The sequence below is a fragment of the Plectropomus leopardus genome, chromosome 7 (genome assembly GCF_026936395.1).
Source record: "Plectropomus leopardus strain MGB_pleo_1.0 chromosome 7, ASM2693639v1, whole genome shotgun sequence".
In the NCBI taxonomy this organism is placed as follows: domain Eukaryota; kingdom Metazoa; phylum Chordata; class Actinopteri; order Perciformes; family Serranidae; genus Plectropomus; species Plectropomus leopardus.
This window is the reverse complement of record NC_142182.1, coordinates 36,225,789-36,248,365: the sequence shown is the minus strand read 5'-3', so window position 1 is coordinate 36,248,365 and position 22,577 is coordinate 36,225,789. Positions and strand designations below refer to the sequence as shown.

The 22,577-nt window shown below is 42.2% G+C and overlaps 1 protein-coding gene across 2 annotated transcripts in view; it reads left to right on the top strand.

Annotated features, from left to right (window-relative positions):
• The window catches only part of mctp2a (multiple C2 domains, transmembrane 2a), a 36,732-nt gene extending 14,454 nt beyond the window's left edge, over positions 1-22,278 (top strand). For both annotated transcript variants that reach the window (XM_042496159.2, XM_042496158.2), the window contains exons 16-23: positions 44-118; positions 405-524; positions 10,990-11,109; positions 12,201-12,242; positions 16,923-17,032; positions 17,862-17,971; positions 19,165-19,262; positions 21,437-22,278. In XM_042496159.2, coding sequence (XP_042352093.1) covers positions 44-118; positions 405-524; positions 10,990-11,109; positions 12,201-12,242; positions 16,923-17,032; positions 17,862-17,971; positions 19,165-19,262; positions 21,437-21,496 — 735 coding nt within the window. In that variant the 3' untranslated portion in view covers positions 21,497-22,278. The remainder of the gene's footprint in view (positions 1-43; positions 119-404; positions 525-10,989; positions 11,110-12,200; positions 12,243-16,922; positions 17,033-17,861; positions 17,972-19,164; positions 19,263-21,436) is intronic.
• The last annotated feature ends 299 nt before the right edge of the window (positions 22,279-22,577 follow it).

The window sequence follows — 22,577 nt, the reverse complement described above, 5'->3', positions numbered from 1 at the left end:
AAAAAGTACTTAAACTGCTGTGGTTTTTTTGTTCTTGTCTCAGGTCAGAGCCGGTATCAAAACCTTTCAGCCGAAGGAGACAAAATTAATGGAGGAAAACCTGAAGTTCTCCAAAAAGGTTATTGCTATTGATGTTTTTAGCAGGATTTAGCTGATGGAACTAAAAGGCTTGCCAGTATGTTCCCCACATCCCAATAATAATGTGGCCACAACAAAGCTACACACGGTCGCAGTTTGGATCGGACACAGTCAAACTAATTTGTTTAATTGGCTTTAAACATCTAACTTTACAAGTAGCAAATAAGGCATAGTGAGGCTGATTGAACCTCATTGCAAAGTCATAAACATTATGTCCAGTATCAAATGATACTAACCGGTGTTTTCTTCCAATTATTTCCCATTAGGTTCTTGCCCGGAATATATATCGGGTTCGAAAAATCAGCACAGCAGTTCTGTACACGTTACAGTACATTAAAAGCTGTTTTCAATGGGAGAGCACGCAACGGAGTCTAATAGCCTTTCTGGTAAGTCATTGCCTCACGTTAATGAACTCTCTTAAAGCCTTGGGGCGAACAAGTTTTGTCCCATTTCACTGCAGCCCAGTTTTTTAACTCTTTCATTTTATGTGAATTAGATGTTGGGGAGAATCTGTGGTTTAGTCATTTTCTCTTTCCGCTCGTCTTTTTCCCATGAAAAACAATGGCTGCCTTTCTGTTTTGATCCCATGCGTATGTGATGGATGTGCTTTATCCTTTAAATCAAACCCCACTTGGCTTTCCTTCACTTCTGATGACATTAGAGTGTATTTGAAGGGGTGGGGTTTGGGCGTTTGTACATCTGACTTCTTAGCAAAGCCTCCTAGCCCAGGGGACGGTGTAAGGAGGATCACAGTCTCAACTTCCTTGGGTGGAGGAGTGACAGTCTGCCTCCGAGATTTGAACCTTGTTTAAATGTCTCTGTTTAGCTGTTTTTAATGAGGGTATGTGATCTAGGGTCCTAAGCTTAAATAATCTTAAATCACCCTGTGAATCCCCCTCAGTACAGCACATGTAATGTCATGATTAAGAGTGTACACTTGCCATGAAAGCCCTGCCAGCGCCATGTCAGGGTGAGGAAGCGGTCACAGACAGGGTGTGTGAAGAACTCTCCTTTCACCGCCTTTCTTCTGTCTGCTGTGTCTCAGAATGACATGCAATTCATACCTGGTGTATTCTGTAAGCCCTTCTCACTGATCCTGAGGTGCAAATCCCCCCAGGCAATGGCCAGGCTCAATGTATCACAGCCTTTAGAACAGCAAGGCACACAGACAGGCAGGCGGACACACAGGCAGGAAGACAGAGAACAATGTGGGCGATTGTATAAGGATAGAGTGGGAGGCAGGCTACTATCTGGGAAAGAAAGTTGGAGCACAGAAAGAGGGAGACAGTTGGGTAAGAGTGCGGTCTACGCAGACTGATAGCGAGAGACTTGGAGGCAGGGATAAGGGCAGGAGAGCAGGAGGATAGGCAGGCTGACAGGTGACAGGTCAGCGGGATGGGGCCATCTTCCTCCACCTATAATTAGATCCTCCGCAGGCGATGGGAGTGTGTGGTGGCACACTCTAATCTTTCATTTCCACTTCTACTCCACCTGCTGTTTAGGGGTGCGGCACACAAATAGAGATCTTAGAACGGGAGGGGGACTCACACACTCAGTATTTTCATCAGCATCATCGTTACTGTAGGGCAGTGCTTCCTGGCCTTATTTTTGTCAGCTGTGTGTCATCTTATCAGCGAGGATAGTAATTTCTTGTCTTGTCTTATCCTTTATTTGAAACAATTGCTCTGTTTTCAGACTCTAACATCAGCACTGGTCGATAATTTTTAGAGCAGACCGTAACAGATTAAAGGTAGTTCACTTTTGTCTGCAATAAGGTGGGCTTCAAATAGTCTTTTTTTTATATAATTTTTTAGGGCTTTTAGCTTTTAATGGACAGGACAACTGAAGTGTGAAAGGGGGACAGAACAGGGATGACACTTGCCCTGGCAGGAATTTAGCCCACAACCATTGCAGCAAGGACATAGCCTCTATACATTAGGTGCCCGCTCTACATACTGAGCTACTGGGTGCCCTGCACTTTAAATAGTCTGAGGGAAAATGGAGACAAAGCCCCAAACTTTTTGTGGAAGGTGGCCATTTCATTACTGACTTCAAGTTTCTTTATGATCATTACTGTTGGTAGTACTCTAAACTGAACCGGTAATTACTTATCCTGTCTCATCCTTTTATTTGAAACAATTGCTCAGTTTTCAGGCTCTAACAACTTGGTTAATATTTTTAAAAGCAGACCGTAAAGAGTAGCTGGAGTTCGCCTTTGTCTGCAAAAAGGTGTGCTTCAAATAGTCTAAGTAAAAATGGAGACAAAGCCCCAAACTTTTTGGGGAAAGTGGCCATTTCATTTTTACTGACGGAAAGCTTCTTTATGATCAGCGCTGTTGTATTCTAACTGTAGACTCTAACACCAGCACACTGGTTGATATTTTTAAAAGCAGACTGTAAGAGAGTAGCTGGAGTTGGCCTTTGTCTGCGTAGAGGTGCGCTTCAAACAGTCTGAGTGTCGAAGGTGCATGGCGAGAATTGCCCAAACAGAGCAAATCTGCCACTGTGTATTCATCACCCACTCATCAGCAGACTGAGAGTTCAGCGAGTAAAAAGTTCTTGTTTTCAATGAGTTATTATAATCTCAACAAGTAACAGGCGCAGTGAAACATGAAAATCACATGTAAATATTGCGTGTAATTGATAGTAACCGGAAAAAAAAACACTCAATCAGTGAGGCCAACAGCAAGGTCTTGACTTGACTTGGCTGTCATTACGAGACTAGTGCCACGCCGCTATCCACACTCGTGCCCCTGCCTACTCCAAGGGTAGCCACTGCACAGCTACTCCTCCTCCTCCAAGTCATCATTTGCAATTAAGTTAGTGTTTGGAGCTGTCTAAAGCAGCATGCCACCATGTGCCTTAATGAAAGCAGCTCCCACTCCTATCTTTATATCTTTAGGCAGTGGTAATAAGGTAACTGATTCAGACATTGACAGATGGCCTCTGCTTGCCTCTCAGATGTGCATAATTATACCACTAGTGTCTGCTCTTTTCCACAGTGGCAGGCAGCGCAGGGCTTCTCAGGGTATGCCGGTAGGAAACACTGCAATGGTGGGTCTAGCTTTAATATACATTACAATACATTATTTATCAAGCAGGCAGACCGGTCCTACCCTTTTACACCATATACATCCTGTAATGCATTACCGCTGCTGTGGTTTCTACTGGGACTGCGGGATGCTCGCGTAGTGCTTTACCAGGAATACTTAGCCATTATATCACTCAATCCCATAGGCCAATTTTCTGACCTCCACACAGCATGCAGTCTACATTTGTATCCTGTTTATGTAGATTCATGTATGCATTATGAAGCGGTTGTTGGTGTGTGGTACGTAAGGTATTCAAATTTTGCATGAGGGATCGCTGCTCCGGTTCACGTTAACTATGTGAACGGGAGTGTGAAAAAAAATTATTCCCTTTTTTCTGAGAAGTCTTCTTTGTTTATAACTTTTCTCTCCTGAGTGAAAGCTGCACACCGAGGAACATATACATTTAACATTTACAGACTGATGCTTTACTTGGTTATGTGCTGCAGCTGAGTATTAGTGTGTGAGCAATGGGAATACTTGCAGTATTGTCACTGTTTGCGAGTGCAGGAGGTTACTTGTTTTGATTGTGCAGTCTCATCAGCAGAGTCCGTTCTGTTTGAAGTCGCCTTCGATTTTCCACCAATGTGTAGCAGTTTTAAAATAGAATCTCTCTAATTAGGTAATGTACCAAAAAAAGCAAGAAAAAGAAAAATCCTCCTCATGCATTTAAACAAAGTTCTGGCAAATCCTCATAAACATTTTCATCAGTGAACGGAAATACAAACAAGAAATTTTGATTCCCCCCCACCCCCCCACCCTCTTGTTTATGCTACAGTAATGAGCCTAGGATCTGCGCTTTTCAAGAGTTTGACAACAGCATGTTCTTTTCTCTGAGAGAGAGGAAATGTGACAGCTAAAATCTTCATAAAATAGTGGCTTTTAGATGTGCTTTTCACTAAGACTGAGCGAGATGAATGTGCTATACATCAGCAGTGACTGCAGAGGGGTCACCCAGAGTTCTTTGCTGCACACAAGAACGGGACCTGTAGATGGAGCTACAGCACTGCTGGAGACGTGAGTGCAGGCGCTAAGGAGATCAGTTACTTTTCCCAACAGGAGCCATTCGTGGGAACAACTTGGAGTGAAATCCTCTATTCTGTGCATTATACCAGGAGAGACACAAGTTTCCTCCACACAGAAAAAAGAAGGGAAAAAAAGCTAAATGAGCATGTATTAGCCAGCCAAATTAATCTGTTTTAGAAGTTTAAAGTTGAGAACAATTTTGATGAAATGGATTAAAGTTGAAAAAAAAAAGGAAAAGGATCATTTACACTTGAAAGCTGATTTTGAGCTTTGCTGTCATTAGACCGCTTTAAGTATTTAAGTAGAATTAATATTTTAACATATGAGGTACCTCATCTGTCAGGAGTGAGACTAGAAAGAAACCTGTATACCTTATGTGAGTATTTGAACCGTTTTCTTTTTGTCACTGCCAGGTAGCAACCGCTTTAGACATCATTTGACAGCCTGTGAAATGCTGATTGCCTCACATCACACACTGTAAAGATGGCATTTGATGAATGTTTGATGCGATGCAGCTGTAAACACACTTGGCAGCTGCAACGGGCACTTTTTTTGGGGTGGGGGGGGGCTGATAGAATCATCGTCTCCCCACATGAGAGGAGGGCAGGGTCAGATCTGGATCCAGAGGTCTCGGGAGACCACCTGTGTAGAGCCACAGCAGTCGGGGCCATTAACCAGAACACCAGCCCGGCCGAGATCAAAGCCATAATCAGAGTTGTCATAATTGTTCTTGTTAACACTGTCCCTGAAAATGAGATGCTTTGTGAGTCTTGGATCGGCCTGTTTGTGATTTACTGCATTGCAGTCGTGGCCGGGCTTTTGTGAGAACAGCGAGACGACTGGGCACGTCTGTGAATTGTCTCCTTGTTTCTGCTCTGCATCTGTTTTCCCTCTGTTTGAAAAAGTTGGAGGCCTTAGAGGAGTGGGTTTCTTCAGTCTCATGGGGGTTACACTCTCCATCTCCATGGCTGTGGGAGTTCTCATAGACTGCGCAGTGGGAATGTGTTCAGCATGAGAAAAAAAATGATAACTGTGATGGCGATGTGTTTATTCATGGTTTTGAATCTGAGATCTATTATTTATTAAATGATACACTATGACTACTTGTAAACAGCTCACCAGTGCCTCCTGATTTAGAGGTTGGCTGAATGCAGTGTGTAACCTTGAAACATGTCCCCCTATTAGTGGGATTAATACGCTTTCTCTGCTAATATTCACTTCATTAGAGCTGTGAAACTTTTCCTATTGTTGTATGTTTTAGGATGCATTTCACTTTTGATTCATTACAAACTGACCAAATTCCTCATTAGTGGTTTGCATTATCAAACTGCATGAAGTAGCTTTTAAGTACAAACAAGTCCTCAGATTTATAATAACTGACTGCACAGAGAAAGCGTGTAGAGGTTTTATCTGCGCATCTGTTGTACTTAGTTGTTTTCTATTTTGCGTATTTTCATATGTGCTTTGTGTTTAACCCCATTGTGTGTGCCATATCATAATGACGTACTTGCCACCTTCCTAGTCACAGAGGACACTTCTCCCCAGGCAGCTGAGGCGGCGACCTGTCTGCCCCTGTGTGTGGCTGTTCCGGGGCCGGTCTTGGCCCCGGCGAGTTAACGTGCATGTGAGCTGAGCTGACAGGGAGAGAAGAGTCCATGCCACTCCCTCCCCACCTCCTCAGGGGAAAAGGCTCGCATGGCAGATCTGTCACCCAGGAGGTCGCTCAGTGTTAACGCTCCCGACACGGATTAAACACTAGTGGCCAGTGCCGGAGTGCAGGGTCAGTGTAGCCACCACTGACAGGCACCACAGGGCTCCCGCTGACTGCCCTGCTCCAGCCTTGCACTGGCGCTACTCTGGCCCAGGCATGTGTCAGACAGGCGGGGAGACAACAGCCAGAGCTGGCCCTGTGAACAAATGCTAATGCTCTGCCTCGCACGGCTACTCTTCCTCAGTGCTTTGATAAAGAGCTGCTATCACTACTGCACTGCACTGTGCATGCATCCTTACAAGCTGTGGGATTTGTTTATTATCTGTTTACCTTTTGTTTACAACTTAGAAAAAATAGTGAACACCAAATTAATTGAAATTAGACTTAGACTTAGACTTAGACTAGACTATTTTTATGATTTATTTTTAGTTTTGAATTTACCCAAAGAATAGAATTGTTAATGCATTTTTTTAACTAAAATGCGTCCTTTTGTTGCTTTTTTAAAAAATCATTAAGCAAAGCTATGGTAATAATTCTATACAAAGTGGAAAACTAACCGCTTAATTTGACCAATTAAATACAATAAATATAACTTTGTTGTATTCTACAGTGTTTTGGATTTAAAAAATTGAATAGTGAATTGCATCACACGCCATAACTGTTACAACAGATTTCATCCCGCTGAAGAGGGACATGAGATTCCTCATTTTATCGCTCTCACTCATATGTAGCCTCTCTCTCTCTCTTGTCCTCTGTCTCTCTCTCTCTCCCTCCCCAGTCGATAAGACTTGAGCTGAGCGTATGTGAAATATTTATTCAGCGTTAGCTCATAGCACCATGGCTGCCCACACACTCTACCTGCCCCGAAGAGAAATCTTATCTGTGCTTCCTCTGCCTCCAACACCCCCTGAAAGCCTGTCCCCACACTGGCCCAAGCTCAACACAAATTACATGTCTCATTGCTCTGCGTTTACAGCTACTTTAAAGCCTGCCACTCCTGTCCCCAACATAAGCCCTCAGCCTCTGTTTCAGCCAGCCTGAAAAAAAAGACCTGCATGAGCTGAGCTGCTACTTATGCCTTTGATTCATTATTAATCTCTTTTTTTGGTATTTTAATTGAGGAAGTAGTACAGATTAATTTTACTGCCCTTGATTTCACCCAGAAAAAGACTATCTCTATTAGAAGAAAAAAAAACAATTCAAGGTTTTCAAATTGTTCCCGTTTGTTTTTATTTTAAATAATGATCCATTTAATTTATTTTCTTGGTATTTCTATATCCCATATTTGCACATAGTCACGCACACGGATTCTGGCCTTTTCACGTCCATTATACACACACACACACAAAAAAAAAAACAACCTATGCATACATAGAGAGAGACAGCCGTACACATATATACACAAACCCTGCAGCCTGCAGTCAGTCTTGTTAAACTCTTTCAGTATATGTTCACGTAATCTGGCATCCGTCCACAGCCCCCATGACTGACCCTCATAATGTTGGCTGGCGCTCTCCTCGCTTTGTTTAGCTTTCCAAGTGGAGTGCAACTGAAGAGAGTAGTGAAGATACAGCCAAGATTAAATCTTCCGTGTTTTTGGATGGTACATAGTCTTAAAAATAAGGGTATTTTCGACATGTGCCATGTTAAACATGTTAAAAGACTTTTTTAATTTTTAGTAGACCGTTTTTTTTTTTTTTACAGCAACATTAATGATATGGCATGGCCCTATGTGCTGTGACATTACACTAATTTTGCTCATCAACAGTATTATGTGTGTTATAGTGATGAGACGCCTATATTTATAGCCCGCTATCTGCTGTAGTGTATAAGGAGAACATTTGGCAGCCTTGCAGTCTGATGGTATGGCTGCCAGTCAGTAATTTGGGTTGGTAGACTGGGCAACCCCCTCCTCTGTTAATCAATTACAGGATGGTAGAAACTCTTATAGAGGGTGTCTTTGTCCCTTTGTTCCTGCTACGATCCCTTCTCCCTCTCCTGGGAGAGTGTGGGTGGTGGGAGCTGCCATGCTTGCTCAGCTTTAAGTTATTTTATTCACACTTTTAATCGCTGAGTGCTTTATTATTAGGTACTGGATTCTGCTGGCCAGGGGATCTGCATGAGAAGGCGCAGAATGCATTTAGTGGAATCATATTAATGGCACTATAAAACAAATCTGTCAGGCTGTTCTTAACCCTGCTGGCAGAATTGCTCTGCCCAGGGTTGCCCCCTTCTCCAAGCGCTTACAGGTGGCTAAGGAGAGTGCATCTCCATCATCTACTCCACCATGTGCTAATAGTTTTATTAATTCATTCTTTTTTTTCCTCCCTAGGCACCCTGCGCATAATCATACAGACATTTTTCAGCTAAATGGTGTTTGTCAAGGGAGGTTTCCTACATTAAAGACACTCCTCCCAGACATACATACTAACACTTGTTCAATTACAAGTCGTTTGTTATCCAATTCTGCTGTGTGTAAACCTAAATGCTCAGGTATATCATTAATTGTTACCTCCCTTGCTTTTGTTTGTTGCTTTATGGCCTTTTTGGCAAAATAAATGACTGTTTTACTGCTCGCGCAACATATTAGCATTGTCGTGCTTAAAAAGTTCAAGGTTTTACTTGTCAGGCGTAATTTGTTGAAGGGTGAAAAAAATACACAGCCAGGCCCTTAAGACGGAAATGGTGGCTTCTTTGATGGCAATTAAAACGTGGATTATTTTTTATACAAATTTACACTTACGCCTGAAAGGTTGCACTTTGTCCAACGTGTCCTTTAATCACTCAGCTGCTTGCTAATAAAACATAAACCACTTAGTGGGGAATTAGTTCTGTCTCCATCTCACAGAAACTCTGGAGAATGCAGGGAGACAAGGGGAAGGTTTAGTCCTGCCTCTGCTCATTACTGCGGGATGTCTGACGGCAAAGTCTCAGTCTGTGCACCTGAGTGAAGGAATCTGAGAGGTTTTCCCAGATGTTTCTCTCCCATCGTTTTTATTAGTGTTAAAAAAGCATGTAAATCCTGAACACATGGGCTGACATACCATGAGGGAGGAATTGAGAAGATATTTCTGACAGTTTTGGTTTATACCCTCATTTAAGCACTCAGTTTAGACACAAGGCATTGTATTTCTGTAGGCTTTTATCTTGTCCGCTGAGCCAGAACGCGGTGAGCAGAAATTTGCATTAGTGGGCGATTATGAATACCTGTGACAGATTCTCTCTGCCGGCTCCCTGGGCGGAAATGAATTGGCTCCCTCTGTTGACTTGCACAGGAAGACAGAGACCAAGCAATTAGACTTTAGTGGTTAATGTAGCAGCTTTTGCAGGGAGGGCAAGGAGGTTCAACATTCCTGCCGGGCTCATGTCAGTTTCCCGGCACATTTCCCCCCCTTTTCTTTTCCCTTTTTTATGAGAATACTGGGAATATGACAAGCTACCTGTCCAGCAGCCAGCTGAATTCCTCTGGGGTGAGGGGAGCGTCGCTTTAGTATCGCCTCCCGGGAACTGAGGTGACAACACATGACGTAGGTTATTCATAACAGAGAGGAGATGTACTGCAGCTACCTCTGCACATCATGCATATTCATTGTTTACCTTTTTTTATTCCCTACCAGCTCGAGTTTTTTGCTGTATACGTAATTCAAATGAGCTCCTGTGAAAAAAAAAGTACAGGAACATATTGTTCATATTGTTGATTTCTTTGTACCTTGGTCTTGCTGCTGTGATTCTGCGTGATGCTTCGGCTTACCCACAGGTTGTATTGAGGGATAATGAGCAGTACAGTGGTCAAGCCTAGGGCAATTGGGCCACAGTGTTGTCTGCATTACTCATGGTTCACGTTTCCCTGGTGGCCGCTTGAACCTAGGCCTGGTGTGGCAGTAGGTAGACTGGCCCCCAGAGCAACATACATGCACTATGTGTGGTTGCTATGACAGGAGCAGTCTGCTGTTTACAGGCCTGCGATGGAGGCCTGAAGGCCTCAGTGTTTCACATCCTGTCTCGGGCTTAACTCGAACATATTGTTCATAGTGGAAGCAGCCTCCAGGTCTTTGAGCCTAGACTGCACAGTCCTACCACCGTGTGGGTTCAGCTTAGCAGTCGTACTCAAAGTTTTGAAATAAACTTTGTAAAAAAAAAAAAAATATTGTTAAGAAAGTATGATAAATGTAACTGTTGGAAAGGATGCATTATTTATAGGAAATGTATATAAAGAATGAAGGAAAAATTGTGAAAGATGTCTGTGGTAAATAAAGTGGACCATGTGTCGGATGTATTGGCACATAATCACGCTATAATAAATTTTAAGATTCTCCTTGCTGTGGGGGACATTTTTATTTCATCCCTGTCAACCGGCTGGTGTGATCCTCCTCACACATTCCTGATAATTTCAGTTGGGAGACAGACTCATTAGGCTGTCACTAAATGGGTTTAAATGCAGCCGTCCAATTAGTGCTCTGCTGTGAAATGCAGTGGGTGTTGTGCAATGTGCTTAGCACCACTCCTTTACAGAATTATGAGGGATTACTCATTCAGTGTGATCCATCTTATTTCTACCAGGGGTCTTGGCTTTTCTCAGTATCATCGCCACGGAGGGGGTAAATGTTGCAAATGCTTCTCCAGTTGCCATATGCGCCTCGTCAGAGAGCCTTGCTGCAACCGAATCTAAGAGGATTTGATGTGCTAGTTAAAAGACAGCATACCATGCCTATCCATGTCATACTTTCTGTTCTGCAGTAAGGCACTCTGCCAGCACAGTGTTATTGGTGTATATAAATAGGATTTCAAGATATTAAAAGTTGTCCCTGAATGTCTGTTACTTTCAAACCACTAAGAGTAAAATCTGTTGCCATCGGCTGTAAATCTCAGAGGCTTTACAGTCTGTAGTGCTTTTCATGAGATTTAGGACGTAGTTAAATCCATTATATATTTTGTTTTGGGAACAGGCTTGCTGAGATTTGAAAGCTGGGCCCATGCTATAGTGTGATTGGCTTTGCGTTATTCTGTCATGTCCTGTCTTCTCAGATCTTCCTTGTGACGGTGTGGCACTGGGAGCTCTTCATGCTGCCCCTCTTCCTGCTTCTGCTCATCGGCTGGCACTACTTCCAGCTCTCTGCGGGGAAGGCCAGCTCCAACCAGGACCTGGTGAGTGACGAGGACTCTGAACCCTTCAGTGTTGATCCAAACATGTGTTGCAGCATGCTGTTACAGCGTAAAGTCAATATATGTTAACCCAGCACTGGTCAGACCCTGGTGGAATCCTTTTTGGCAGTTTTACAGTAATGTCAATTAACAACTCTTACACTTGCATGTACACTGTATAAAGCAGGAGCTGGTCTATAAAATGCATTTCACAGTACAGCCAGTTTTAGCAGCATTCCATGTGTTTTATAGCTGGCTAAACTGGTTTCTACATTTTCTCCAGAGGCCCAATAAAACAGCAAGCAGTGAGGAGCCACTAAAATTAAATGACTGTAAATGTATGTATAGCCTGTAGTCTGTTGATTTAGTCTTATCACATCTGTAAATGCAGGAGTCCAGTTCTCTCCACAACATAGCACCATCTCCTCCCTCTATCTACTGTTATGGAAATTATGTTTGCCCTACACATGTCTGTGAAGGTTAATGCTGTTCACACTTCTGACTGCCCCCCAATTTCACTGTGTTGTAAGCCTTCTCACCGGTCAGCCAGGGGCCTGGCCCGCTCACACACCCTCCCCAAAGCAACATCCCCGGTCCGGTGATTGTGTTTATGGCTGCTGGCAAAATGCCGTCCCTGGGCAATGTTAAAGCCCAGGCTCACCCTCATATCCAGTGTGGAGACACTGCCACCCCTCTGTGACCCTCTGGCTGGCAATGACACAGCTCTGTTCCCAGGCAATGTCACAGTGTGCACCACATTGGGGTCAGGGATGACTTGATATAAAGTGATCTAGGCAACAGCATCCAAATTAAATGTGTTTTTTTCCCTCTCTTCTTTCTGTTTTTCTGTGTGCTTATGTTGTGGAGAAATGAGATTGCTTTGGTGTGACAGTGCTCTTGTGAGGAAGCCCCTCTTTCACCTCTCCTTTTGTGTGAGGTCACCCCTGTGATGCAGTCTCTATGGAAACAAGCCTCTCCCAATAGGGGTGAATGTACTCAAAGAAAATTTCATTACTAGGTGTTTGTTAAAAATGCTCCAGTGCCCACATGTCCCGTTCGTTTGAATTCACCCTCTACCCTTTATTTTCTCTCAGGTGAACATGAGCATGGGTGACGACGAAGAGGAAGACGAGAAGGTATTTTATCTTGTCTCTTTCCAACATTTTAAGGGATAATATGTTTTGGTGGAATGTTATCAACTCTCAGTTTTTACTCCAAACATCAATTCATAAACACTGACTGTTTTAACATTTCATAGTGACATTACTCATTGGCTTGTGTAAAAAAATGGGACTCATGCTAATATTTCTTTCAGAATCACCAAGGTTAAATCAAATTTATAACAATGTCTGCATTGCCTCTGGTGGGTACACATATTTTTTAGAAGTAGCTGTCATACAAATAAACACTTGCTTCTTAGAAAATAGAAAATATTTAACAGACACATATTTTAGCATCGTCACAATCACAGTTACTCCTCAGAAGCTCTTTTTCTGACTAAGAATAGAAATATTTTCATGCATCCCAAATGAGGGTGACATCTATGAAACAGTTGTAGCAAGTAGCTCTTTATTCTGCTCCTCTGGGTATTTAGTGTCACTCTACAAATGCACTCCGCTGAGACACTGCAGCCCTTTGAAAATCTATAAATCGAATTTAAACAGCACTGTCAATTAGATTTTGCACAGCTGCTAAGGATAAAATCACCTTTTTTTTTGCATTATCATTTTTCTAAATAGGCTAGCTGTGTTGAGAGTGACCTTTTACTGCCAGAACAAATGAACAAATTCGAAAAACACGGCAGCAAACTCATACTTTGCCCCAAAGGTTATCAGTCATTTTCACTTGTTCGTTTGTGAGAAATCCTAAATGATAATGTTTATTAATGCATCTCTCCAGTGTCTCTCGAAAACACAAAACAACAGGAAATCTTTAAGTAGCCTGAAAATTATACTTTCCCACAGCACATAATATTCAATTACACTCATCCCACTGTTTCCTGTAAAGAAGGAAGAGTTAACAGGGATGTGTATTATTGCTTTATGGCAATGAAGTGTGGAGCTAACGCAAAGCCTCCAAGCAATGACCCTTGTGCTGCGTGTCTAGGCCCAGGATTCATATCCATAATGCACTCAATATATTCTGTTGTGATGACCTGGGGCTGTGAAAAAAAGCCAGCTTCTTTTAGAAAACACAGGCACATCCACCAAATCCTGTCTGAAAGGATGGGCTAATTCACAGATGAAACTCGCATGATATGTCTGCACACACTAAAGTGGGAAGCTGCACTTGCTATCATCGCTTAGGAACAGGCAAACTGGTGCTTAAACAAACAGCAGTGACACAGAAAATTCAGTGTATTTATGAATATTGAATCAGGCAGGATTACCTCTATGCACCGAATTAAATATTATTGCAGAATGATTACGTTTGTCTTTACCTTGAAACCTCAATATTAACAGAGGAGTGTTTACTTTTTTTAGTTAAAGAAATGGCAGTATCTTTAGAAAAGTTTAAGATACTTAATACACTGCATGTGTCTGCGAACTCTTTAAGCTTTCTAAAAGGTTTTCCATGAGCCCGCCTAAGCCCTTTCACACTCTGAGGAAATGAAATATCTCCTTTCATTTACTAATTAAGCAGTCACCCATGTTTGTTTTAAGCTGTCAGCTTTAATTTAAAGTGGCTTTTTTGAAAGTCTTGTTATGGTCTTGCTGTCACTTGGATGTGATATCATGCCGTTAGATCAAGCAGTGTAGCTTTACACCTCCTATCAAAGTCTTCTTTAGAAATATTTGGGGTTAAAGAGTGATCAGTGTTAAATTTGATGACTTCAAAGCCTTTTCTTTCTTTCCCCCTAGTCTTTCCTCTAACATGTGAATAAAGGCTTTTCCCTCTGAGAAGGTTATGATTACCACTCAAATATGTTTTTATCCCCCTTTTTTCCCCCTTGAGGAAGGAAATATTTATACCTCAGACAGAACAGCAAGAATGTGAAGGCATGACGTTAAAGAGAGACGAAAGGCAAGGCAGTGTTACAGGGGGATAATACAGAACAGATTCTCTGCCTGTGAACAAATCTGTCCTCGGGGAAAGAGACAGCTTACAAATTATGTGTGGGCAAAGTGACTTCCCTTTGGCCTCAGGTATCAATTGTGCAGATAGACAATATTTAATCATAACATAAAGAAACAGAGAGGCAAAACAAGTCCATAGATCTCCAATAGAAATGAAAAGGGGAGATGAAACAGCCTCTCCATTGCCCCCCGGCTGGCACTGCTGGTCTGGGGTTGACTTGCTCCCAGAGCCTCGCCCAGGGGAGTTGGAGGGGGAGGGGGAGGAGGTGGTTGCGGGGTGCTAGACTGGGCTGGGGGGTTACTCCATCTCTCACCCAATGGTCCACAGTCACCGCTGGGTCTCCTTGAGCACACCAGTCAGACAGACTGCACATGTCATGATCCGTACCAGAGCCACCACATACGCACCCACCAACACATTAAAGCCTCTGAGAGCTTTTTGTGTGTTTTATCCTGACAAATTGTTTGTTAACTTATTTTAGCTCCATGTGAGGTAATTTGCCTGGAACACAGGTGTTTTTCATTTAAATGCACTTCTTATCTTTGTCAAAAAAAAAAAGTCACCAGAAAAATATTCAGTCAGAGAATTAGAGAATTCAAATTTGGCACCGTTTATTCTAATTAGAATGATGCTAAATGAGCTTTTTCCAGCCTTTGATAACACCCCACATGTCTGTGAGAGTATGTTTACCTTTGTGCAGGAGATCAAATTGGTTCTCCATTACTGCACCTTAAAAGGAAGCTTTTACAATTTTATCTGAAATGAGAATATGATTTCACACAGGTTTTCTAATCAGTAGACATTTAGGATTCATTTAGTCCATCCCCAGTTTGCCCATCCTTTTCCATTTCAGAAGGAGATCTTTTATTTATTTTTGTTTTCTCTGCACTCATGCACATGCTGAAAGGGGAAATGAACAAAGATAAAGAATATCATCAAATGATTAATGTAGGAAGGACTTCAGTTTTGGTCGCTAAGGAGATGGAGGATTCTGAGAATCTTAAAGCACATGAATAATGATAATCATGAGAGCTCTGCCTCTCAATGCATACTTCAGAGTACATCTATTTGTCTGTTTTTCCTTTTAGAAATGAAAGCCAATATGGTTTCTCTTTTTTTTTCCCTGGCGGAGCTGAATTTCTGGCTAAATTTACCTCTTGCATGTGTATCCAGCGCCATAAAATAATGCTTCATATCTCTTATTAGATTTGAATTCTAAATGGTGTAATTGGGTCGCTTAAACAAGTTGAAATGGAAATATGAAAAGGAATGTGAGCCTAACTGATGAGGCTCCATATCGAGCGAGCGTGGCTCTCCGCGTCCATCAGGAGCTCACCAACACAGATTTTAATGGCTTTTAGCAGACTCTAACAGTGTTCCCCGCTTCCAAAATAAACTTCGGATAAAGAGCTCAATTAACACCTGATGTGGAGGAAAGGACACGCATGAAGGTTTGCTCAGCCCCCCCACCCCACCCCACCACCTCGTAGTCCAGTGGAGTGGAGTAAGATGATGCATAACCACAGATAGTCCTCTCTCCCCATGATGAGACCGTGAGATGTTAATCTCCGAGAAAGCATATTTGTGATAGTTTTTCCTTTTTTGGACAGTGCTGAGCCTCCACTGTCTGTCCAGATCTGAGCCCAGTGGGGGAGGCTTTGCTAGTGTGGGAATTGCTCTCTTCCTGCGCCTTGCGTGGAGAAGAGTGGGCCTGACAGTGGGGAGTCTCTGTGTGCTGGCAGACACTGTGTTCCCAGGGGCTGCCTCATGAAGCTCTGATAAAGGCATTCTGTCTGGCCCCTGTCAATGCACACAGGCTGCGGCTTCGGCTGACTTGTAACATAAACATATAGACATCCCCGAGCCTCCTGCTAGGGTCCATCAGAGCGCCCTCCCCCAACACTCTCATTCTCTCCCTTCCCTCCCTCACTCTTCCTCTGCCGCCCTCTGTCATCATTCCTGTCATTATTTCCTCCTTTTGATGTGAGGCTTCTCAGCCCTCTTTAGCTTGTGTTACTTGTGTTATCTCTAGTAACTCCTCTGCCTCTGAAAAGCTCCACACTCCTTATTTCCAGCCTTGATGTGATCACATTTATTTCTCTTTGAGACGCTCCAACCCCCTTGCATGTTGACTCATTGCCAGACTCAGTCATCATTATAGCAGCGCATTAAAAGCAAATAAAATTTAGCTGTGACAAGAATCATGCAAGTGAGAGGATGAGCACATCCAACTGGTGCTCAAAGCGGGGTGAAGTGTGTTTCTCATGCTGAGAAAGTCTTAGGATAGGTTAGAAAGCCCGGCCGACAGATCTGTAAAAACACGTTCTAACTTGTCCTGCGCACGCTGCCGGAAAGGAATCTTTCCGAAGTTGCGAGGCCCCTGCACTTCTCGTCTAGGTCGTCTATTCTGCCTGATTGCGGTTGGCCATTTTGTGTACTTTTCATCTACCAGAGAGTCTTGATTGTGCTGCACTTGTGCAACAGCTCTATTGTGTGTGGCGGACAAAAGCTGAAATCTCTCAGCCATCCACATAACAGCTTCTGAGCACTGAGTCTGTCTCATCTTCAAAAGCATAGTCTGAAGATGTACAGTGTTTGCTCATTATGGGCCATTCAATAGATAAATCACACATAATAGCACAGCAGAGATAAACTGCTCTTTGTCTACTCTGCCCAACAATTGACATACAGTGTACCTCATCAGTGTCTGCGCATTTTTTTCCTTGTTTTTTTTTTAGGAAGCCGGAAAAAAGGGTTTGATGGATAAGATACATATGGTACAGGAAGTGGTGCTGGTTGTCCAGAATGTTTTGGAGGAGATCGCAAACATCGGGGAACGAATCAAGAAGTAAACATTTTCTATTTATCCAACAAAGTATCTTCATTTTTTAATTAATTATGTTCATAGAACTTTACATTAATCTGACAAAGGGCTGGGCTATATATTGATATAATGGTATGCTAATATGAAACTATGTTGCCTTAGATTTTGGATATTGTTACATCTTAAGTGTTGTCTTATCCTGTTTTTTTTAAAGGCTTCATGACAGCAAGGTGATGTAATTTTCTGAACTTAAACTGTTATAGCTGTTTTATTACCATTTAGTCACTATATCCACATCACTGGTGATTATTTATCCAAAATGTAATTGTGTAAATATTCTGTGAAAACACCAATAGTTAACCCTGCAATATTGATAGGTAAAGGAATCACCAGAGGCCCCAAGATACGTTATAATAATATTATTGCAATTTTAAATGTATTCTGATAACATATATTGTGATATGTAGTGATTTTCCCCCCTTTTTTCAACTGCTAATTATGTCCTTAAAAGAAAAACAAATTGTCAACATCTGTTTTATGTAATAACATAAAGTTTTCATTTCAACTGTTGTCATTTTTACTGCAGCATTTTTTTATCTAGTGGACTAAAAGAAGTAATGGATTATATTATTCTAGAAGGCTGCCAAATGTCTAATTTGTATTTGTAATTTTAATAATTTATATAATTAAAAAATAGATATGTTCAAACATGCATCGATACGCCACATAAAAACATCACAATACTATGTTGTATGGATTTTTCCCCAGACCTTAATATCAATATTGGGGTATTTGGTCCAAAATATTGTGATATCTGATTTTCTCAAACCTGACACTATTATTTTTTTTATAGCATTTTCAACTGGTCTGTCCCTTTCCTGTCGTGCATGGCCTGCCTGGTGCTGTTTGTGGCCACAGTGCTGTTATATTATATCCCACTGCGATATATTGTGCTGACATGGGGTAAGTTCTATATCTCAAAACACTATTCTAATTCATGAAACTGTGAATGAAAAACATCATTTTTGCATAATTACAAGTACACTGGACGATTACCAAAAGCAAGCATACTCCCACTATCTGTGTCTTGCTAGATTCTTCATTACTGTGACCAAAACATCCTGACAAATTGCATGAAAATCGACGCCCATACCGTTGTTGCAAAACAAAACTCTTATTCACTCTTCCTAACTGCACATCCATGATTTAATGAAGTACAGTAATTTAAGAACTCTGCCATGCCTACACCTCTGCAGATGCACAGAGATCAGACAGCTGCAGAGGTTTGCTCTGCTCAGTGTGGGCTGATGTAGCAGAGCCCAGCAGAGGCGAGGCCTAAGGTTTGTGTGAAAACAAAGCAGAGGTAGAGTAGCAAGCTGTATATAATACATGATGTCCTTGGGCAGTCTGTAGGCTCCTGGTCTAGCCTCTCATTATCTGCTGTAGTCATACAGAATAGACAGTCATCTCAGTGGTCAGGGAGATATGCTGCCCTTAACAGGCTCTCCTCCTCCAGCTGTAAGCCCACAACCACTGTACTTCCACACTGCCTTCAACACAATCAATACCAAAAAACCATCATATCAAACAAAAAACACACAGTCTGAGACACTCCTCTGCCTCCCCAGTTAACCCCCATCTCTGTGGTTGCAAGGCAAGCCTTTCAAGTTGCTTGCACATATTTAAGTCCTTAGGTTCTTTGTCTGCATGTTGAGGTACACGCAGTACCAAGCTACGAATATAATGGTCCCATTACAAGACCCCAGAGAGAGTTTTTTTTCTCTCTGTGGTATGCAGCCATGTGCAAAGTAAATATAGATGTGCTAGTGATCAGAGTGAAGCAAACAAAAGTGAAGAAAAGTTGTCATGAATGTGGGCCTGTTTTTCAAACTGCAGTTAGCATTATTCATGTGATAAAGTATCACTGTGTCCACACTTGTCTTCATTGTATTGGCCTGGCTTGAATTCAATTTGGCTGAGAGGGATCAATTGAAACAGCATCATAAATGCAGTTAGTGATACACTGGTGGGAACGCTATACTGTACATATACAGATAGGGTTACAGAAGTCTTTTTATTAATATTATTGTTTTACTCTGTAAAATATGGTGGTTGGTATGACACCTTTATTTATTAATGTGCTCTTGTTTTCACAGGCGTTAACAAATTTACCAAGAAGCTGCGCAACCCATATACTATTGACAATAATGAAATACTGGATTTCCTCAAGAGGGTGCCTTCTGATGTTCAAAAGGTAAGGGTCCAATTTTACATACAGATAGGGAGGGAATTCCCTGAAGATGTCTGCATTATTTGCTGTACCACAATTCCCAAGTGTTGCAGGAAATATATCCTCTGGCTTTGTTTGATTATTAATGGACTCTCGCCTTTAAAGCAGCCCTGGCCCAATTATTCCTCAGTGCAGCTTCATGTAGTCGCTGTATCGCCTGAGTGAGGAGATGCTCAGATCTGTCTTCAGCCATATTGCTGCAGCCTCGTCCGTTATTAGCAGTTTTGTCTGCCTGATTGAAGCGCTGTGACATTAAAGTTGGTGATTGGCCAAGGGCCGGCAGAGGGCTCCTGACGTCTCTGGCTGTTGTGTCAGCACGGAAACTCTGATGTGGCCTCAGTCACTTCAGGGTGGTAGAGTCAATTAATGTAGTGGTGAGCCCCAGTCGTCTTGCTGGGTGCCATATGTGATTACATATTAGCCATGGCTGATATGTCATTTGCATTTACATCACAGAGCTGAGGAGAGCTGTCAGGGTGTTGTAAGTGGCGCCGGGTGCTCGCCGTTCTCTGACTGAGAATTCTGCTCGGCCAGGAAATGAAGTGCCACACAAGCGCCTTCATCTCCCAGGTAACTCGCCAGACTGAATTCAGCGAGAAATCCTGACAGTCTGGATCTGGAAAGACACTCTCACCCCAGTCTGTTTCTCTGCTGCACCCTTGATGTCCTCCTGCAGCAAGCCATTGCTGACTTCTCTGTGATGTTGGAGGGAGCCTGTGTTGTTAGAGATTTGGCTGACTGAGTTGGCAAAACAAGGTGGTGAATACATTTTGATTCAGAATCCTTTGTATGTCTTCTTCCCCCATTGGGATACAATGTTTGAGCTTTGAAAATGACTCACTTTCAAATCTCATGGAAACAATACTTTTTAGCCCGGTTTAAAAGCGAAACTACATCTTGAAAATAGCTCCAATCATAAAAAACAAAACACCCTTAAGATTCATCATAAGTACGTTTCATTATGTGCTGTGAAAAATAACCTTAACATCATATACACAGGAGACCCAAAACAATAGACCACATATTTTGTTTTTGTTGACTTAGAACTTCAATCCTCAGATAGGTGTGGACACAAAAACACCACAAAGGCTGAAAATTGACTCCTGTCTTTCTTGCAAATGTGACTTGGCAATTAGTGCCTGTGCACATCTACAAAGTCTGCCTCAAACAGGGACTTCTGACAACACTGTGTCTGTCCTGAAATAAGAAGCATCTGTCAGTTCTGAGGACAGTTTCATGTTCTGATGCAGGAGGCAGTCACTTTGTTCCCACATTCCATCTCCCATTCTAATAATGGAGACCAGCTAATTAGCATAGAGTTCTTACCTTTATTCAACAGATTCACCGTATTGTTTGAGCTCAGCAAGCATGCTTCAAAAGCAAGTTTTCAAATTCCAGCTCTTCTCCTTTTCAGTTTACCCTATGATCAGTCCTCTTTGGATTATTGTGGCAGTTTTGAAATAAAAATACGGACAGTTGAATCTAATTTTTTGAATGTCAAAGAGAACATGATTCTACAACATATATTTATTTTGTAAATCATTTGAACATCAAGGAATTTCTGGAAGGAAAAAAAAACAGAAAGATTCTGTCTTCTAAAGAAGAAGTCTGTCTTGAGCTTAATTCTACAAATGTAACTAGCAGGAAAAAAACAAGGGTGTGAGTTCAAATGTCACATTGCAGGTCTTGTTTTTTCCCGAAGAAATCAAAGTCACACAAAGGGTCTGCAAAAGTTAAGAAAGTTACACATCAACTAATGTTGGTAACAACACTTGCTTTATACTATTCTCAGGCTCATACAAAAAGTTTTCTTTAAGGGACATAACTTACAGTGAGTGATTATGCAGTTTGCAGCTCCCTCACTGGCCTGGCAGGTCATCACAACAGTTGATGTCTGTTTCTAATATTGTGATTGTGGTGCAGAATGAGGGGGGCGTACACTGGTACGGAACCCTTGACTCTTCAAATCCTTCCTCCCTGTGATTAATCCCCTCTGCTCCTGTGTTTAAAAAATGATTCATTACAGGCGAGCCCGCCTCGCTTTTCCCTGCACCAGCTCTCCTCAGGGGAGCCATTACCGTGCGCTCCACTGAGCTCGGATTACCTGCCTCTGACCAAACTCCTGTTTGTTTTTACAGGTGCAGCACAGTGCGCTGAGAGCGCCCACCAGCCAGAACCAGCCACGGAAGAAAAGGTAGGCTCAGCGGACACGCTGGATGAAAGGCTGGTCTCCTTTTGAATACAGCACGACGCAGTCCACCTGACAACAATGCTCCGGTGCCAGCAGAGCCCGTGACCCCGTGCACCCCACCATATCACCCTAACTCTGCCCCCTGCTGCTGAGGGGCAGCCAGCCGCTCTCTGGCTTGTGTGTTTGCCACCCCCCTGACAGAGGCTGTGAACTGCAGCAGCTAGGAGGGCAGCACATGGCGCTGTCAATCACAAGCCTGGAGGTAAAGAAAAGAGAGCGCTGCAAGGCTCAGCCTTCATCTTTGGATATAATTTAGAAAAGGAATGAAAAGCGTCGGGTTTGGCTTACCTTAGACCTCCACTGTCTTGCTTTTTTTTTTTCTTTTTTTTTTAACTTTGGTGAAACTTGGAAATTTGCCTTCAGGTTAAGTTAATACAAGCTTTACAGCCAATGAAAAACAAAGCATGGCAGTTCTTTTCTTAATACATGTGTAAATTTAATAAAGATCAAAAGTTCATATATATTGTAATACATTTTTAAATAATTCTCAAAATTTAAGGTTTTGACACTCATTTAAAATAGTTGTGTTGAGGCTTTATTGTGTATATAATATAATACTTCTCAGCAACAAATCTATATTTATCTTCTGCTGTATTATTTCTAGCTGACTGTGTATGTTTCTGTATGTTAGACTGATTAATTTCAGTTTTAATTTTACCCCGTGTCTCGTCTGCATCATCAAATAGAGAATTTACTGGAATCCTGAATAAAGAATCTTGATCAGTTGGAGCTCTTGTTTTTGCCCGTGCTTTTTCAATAACTGCACTCTAGTGAGGATGGATTACACCACTTCTTTACTTGAATACACAGTAAACACATCTGATTACACAACACAGCCATTGGAACAGAGCTCACACACCGGCCACCGCTGCGCCTTGGTTACCGAGCTCACATCAAAGCTGTGTGGCTCCAGTGTGCTTCCTAATGCATTGCTTTGTTGCCTTCTCACAATAACAGGGTCCAGATGAGAGAGAAAGAGCTCATCTCACAGAGAGTACTCTCTCCATCCTCAGCACTTAGTGCTTTAC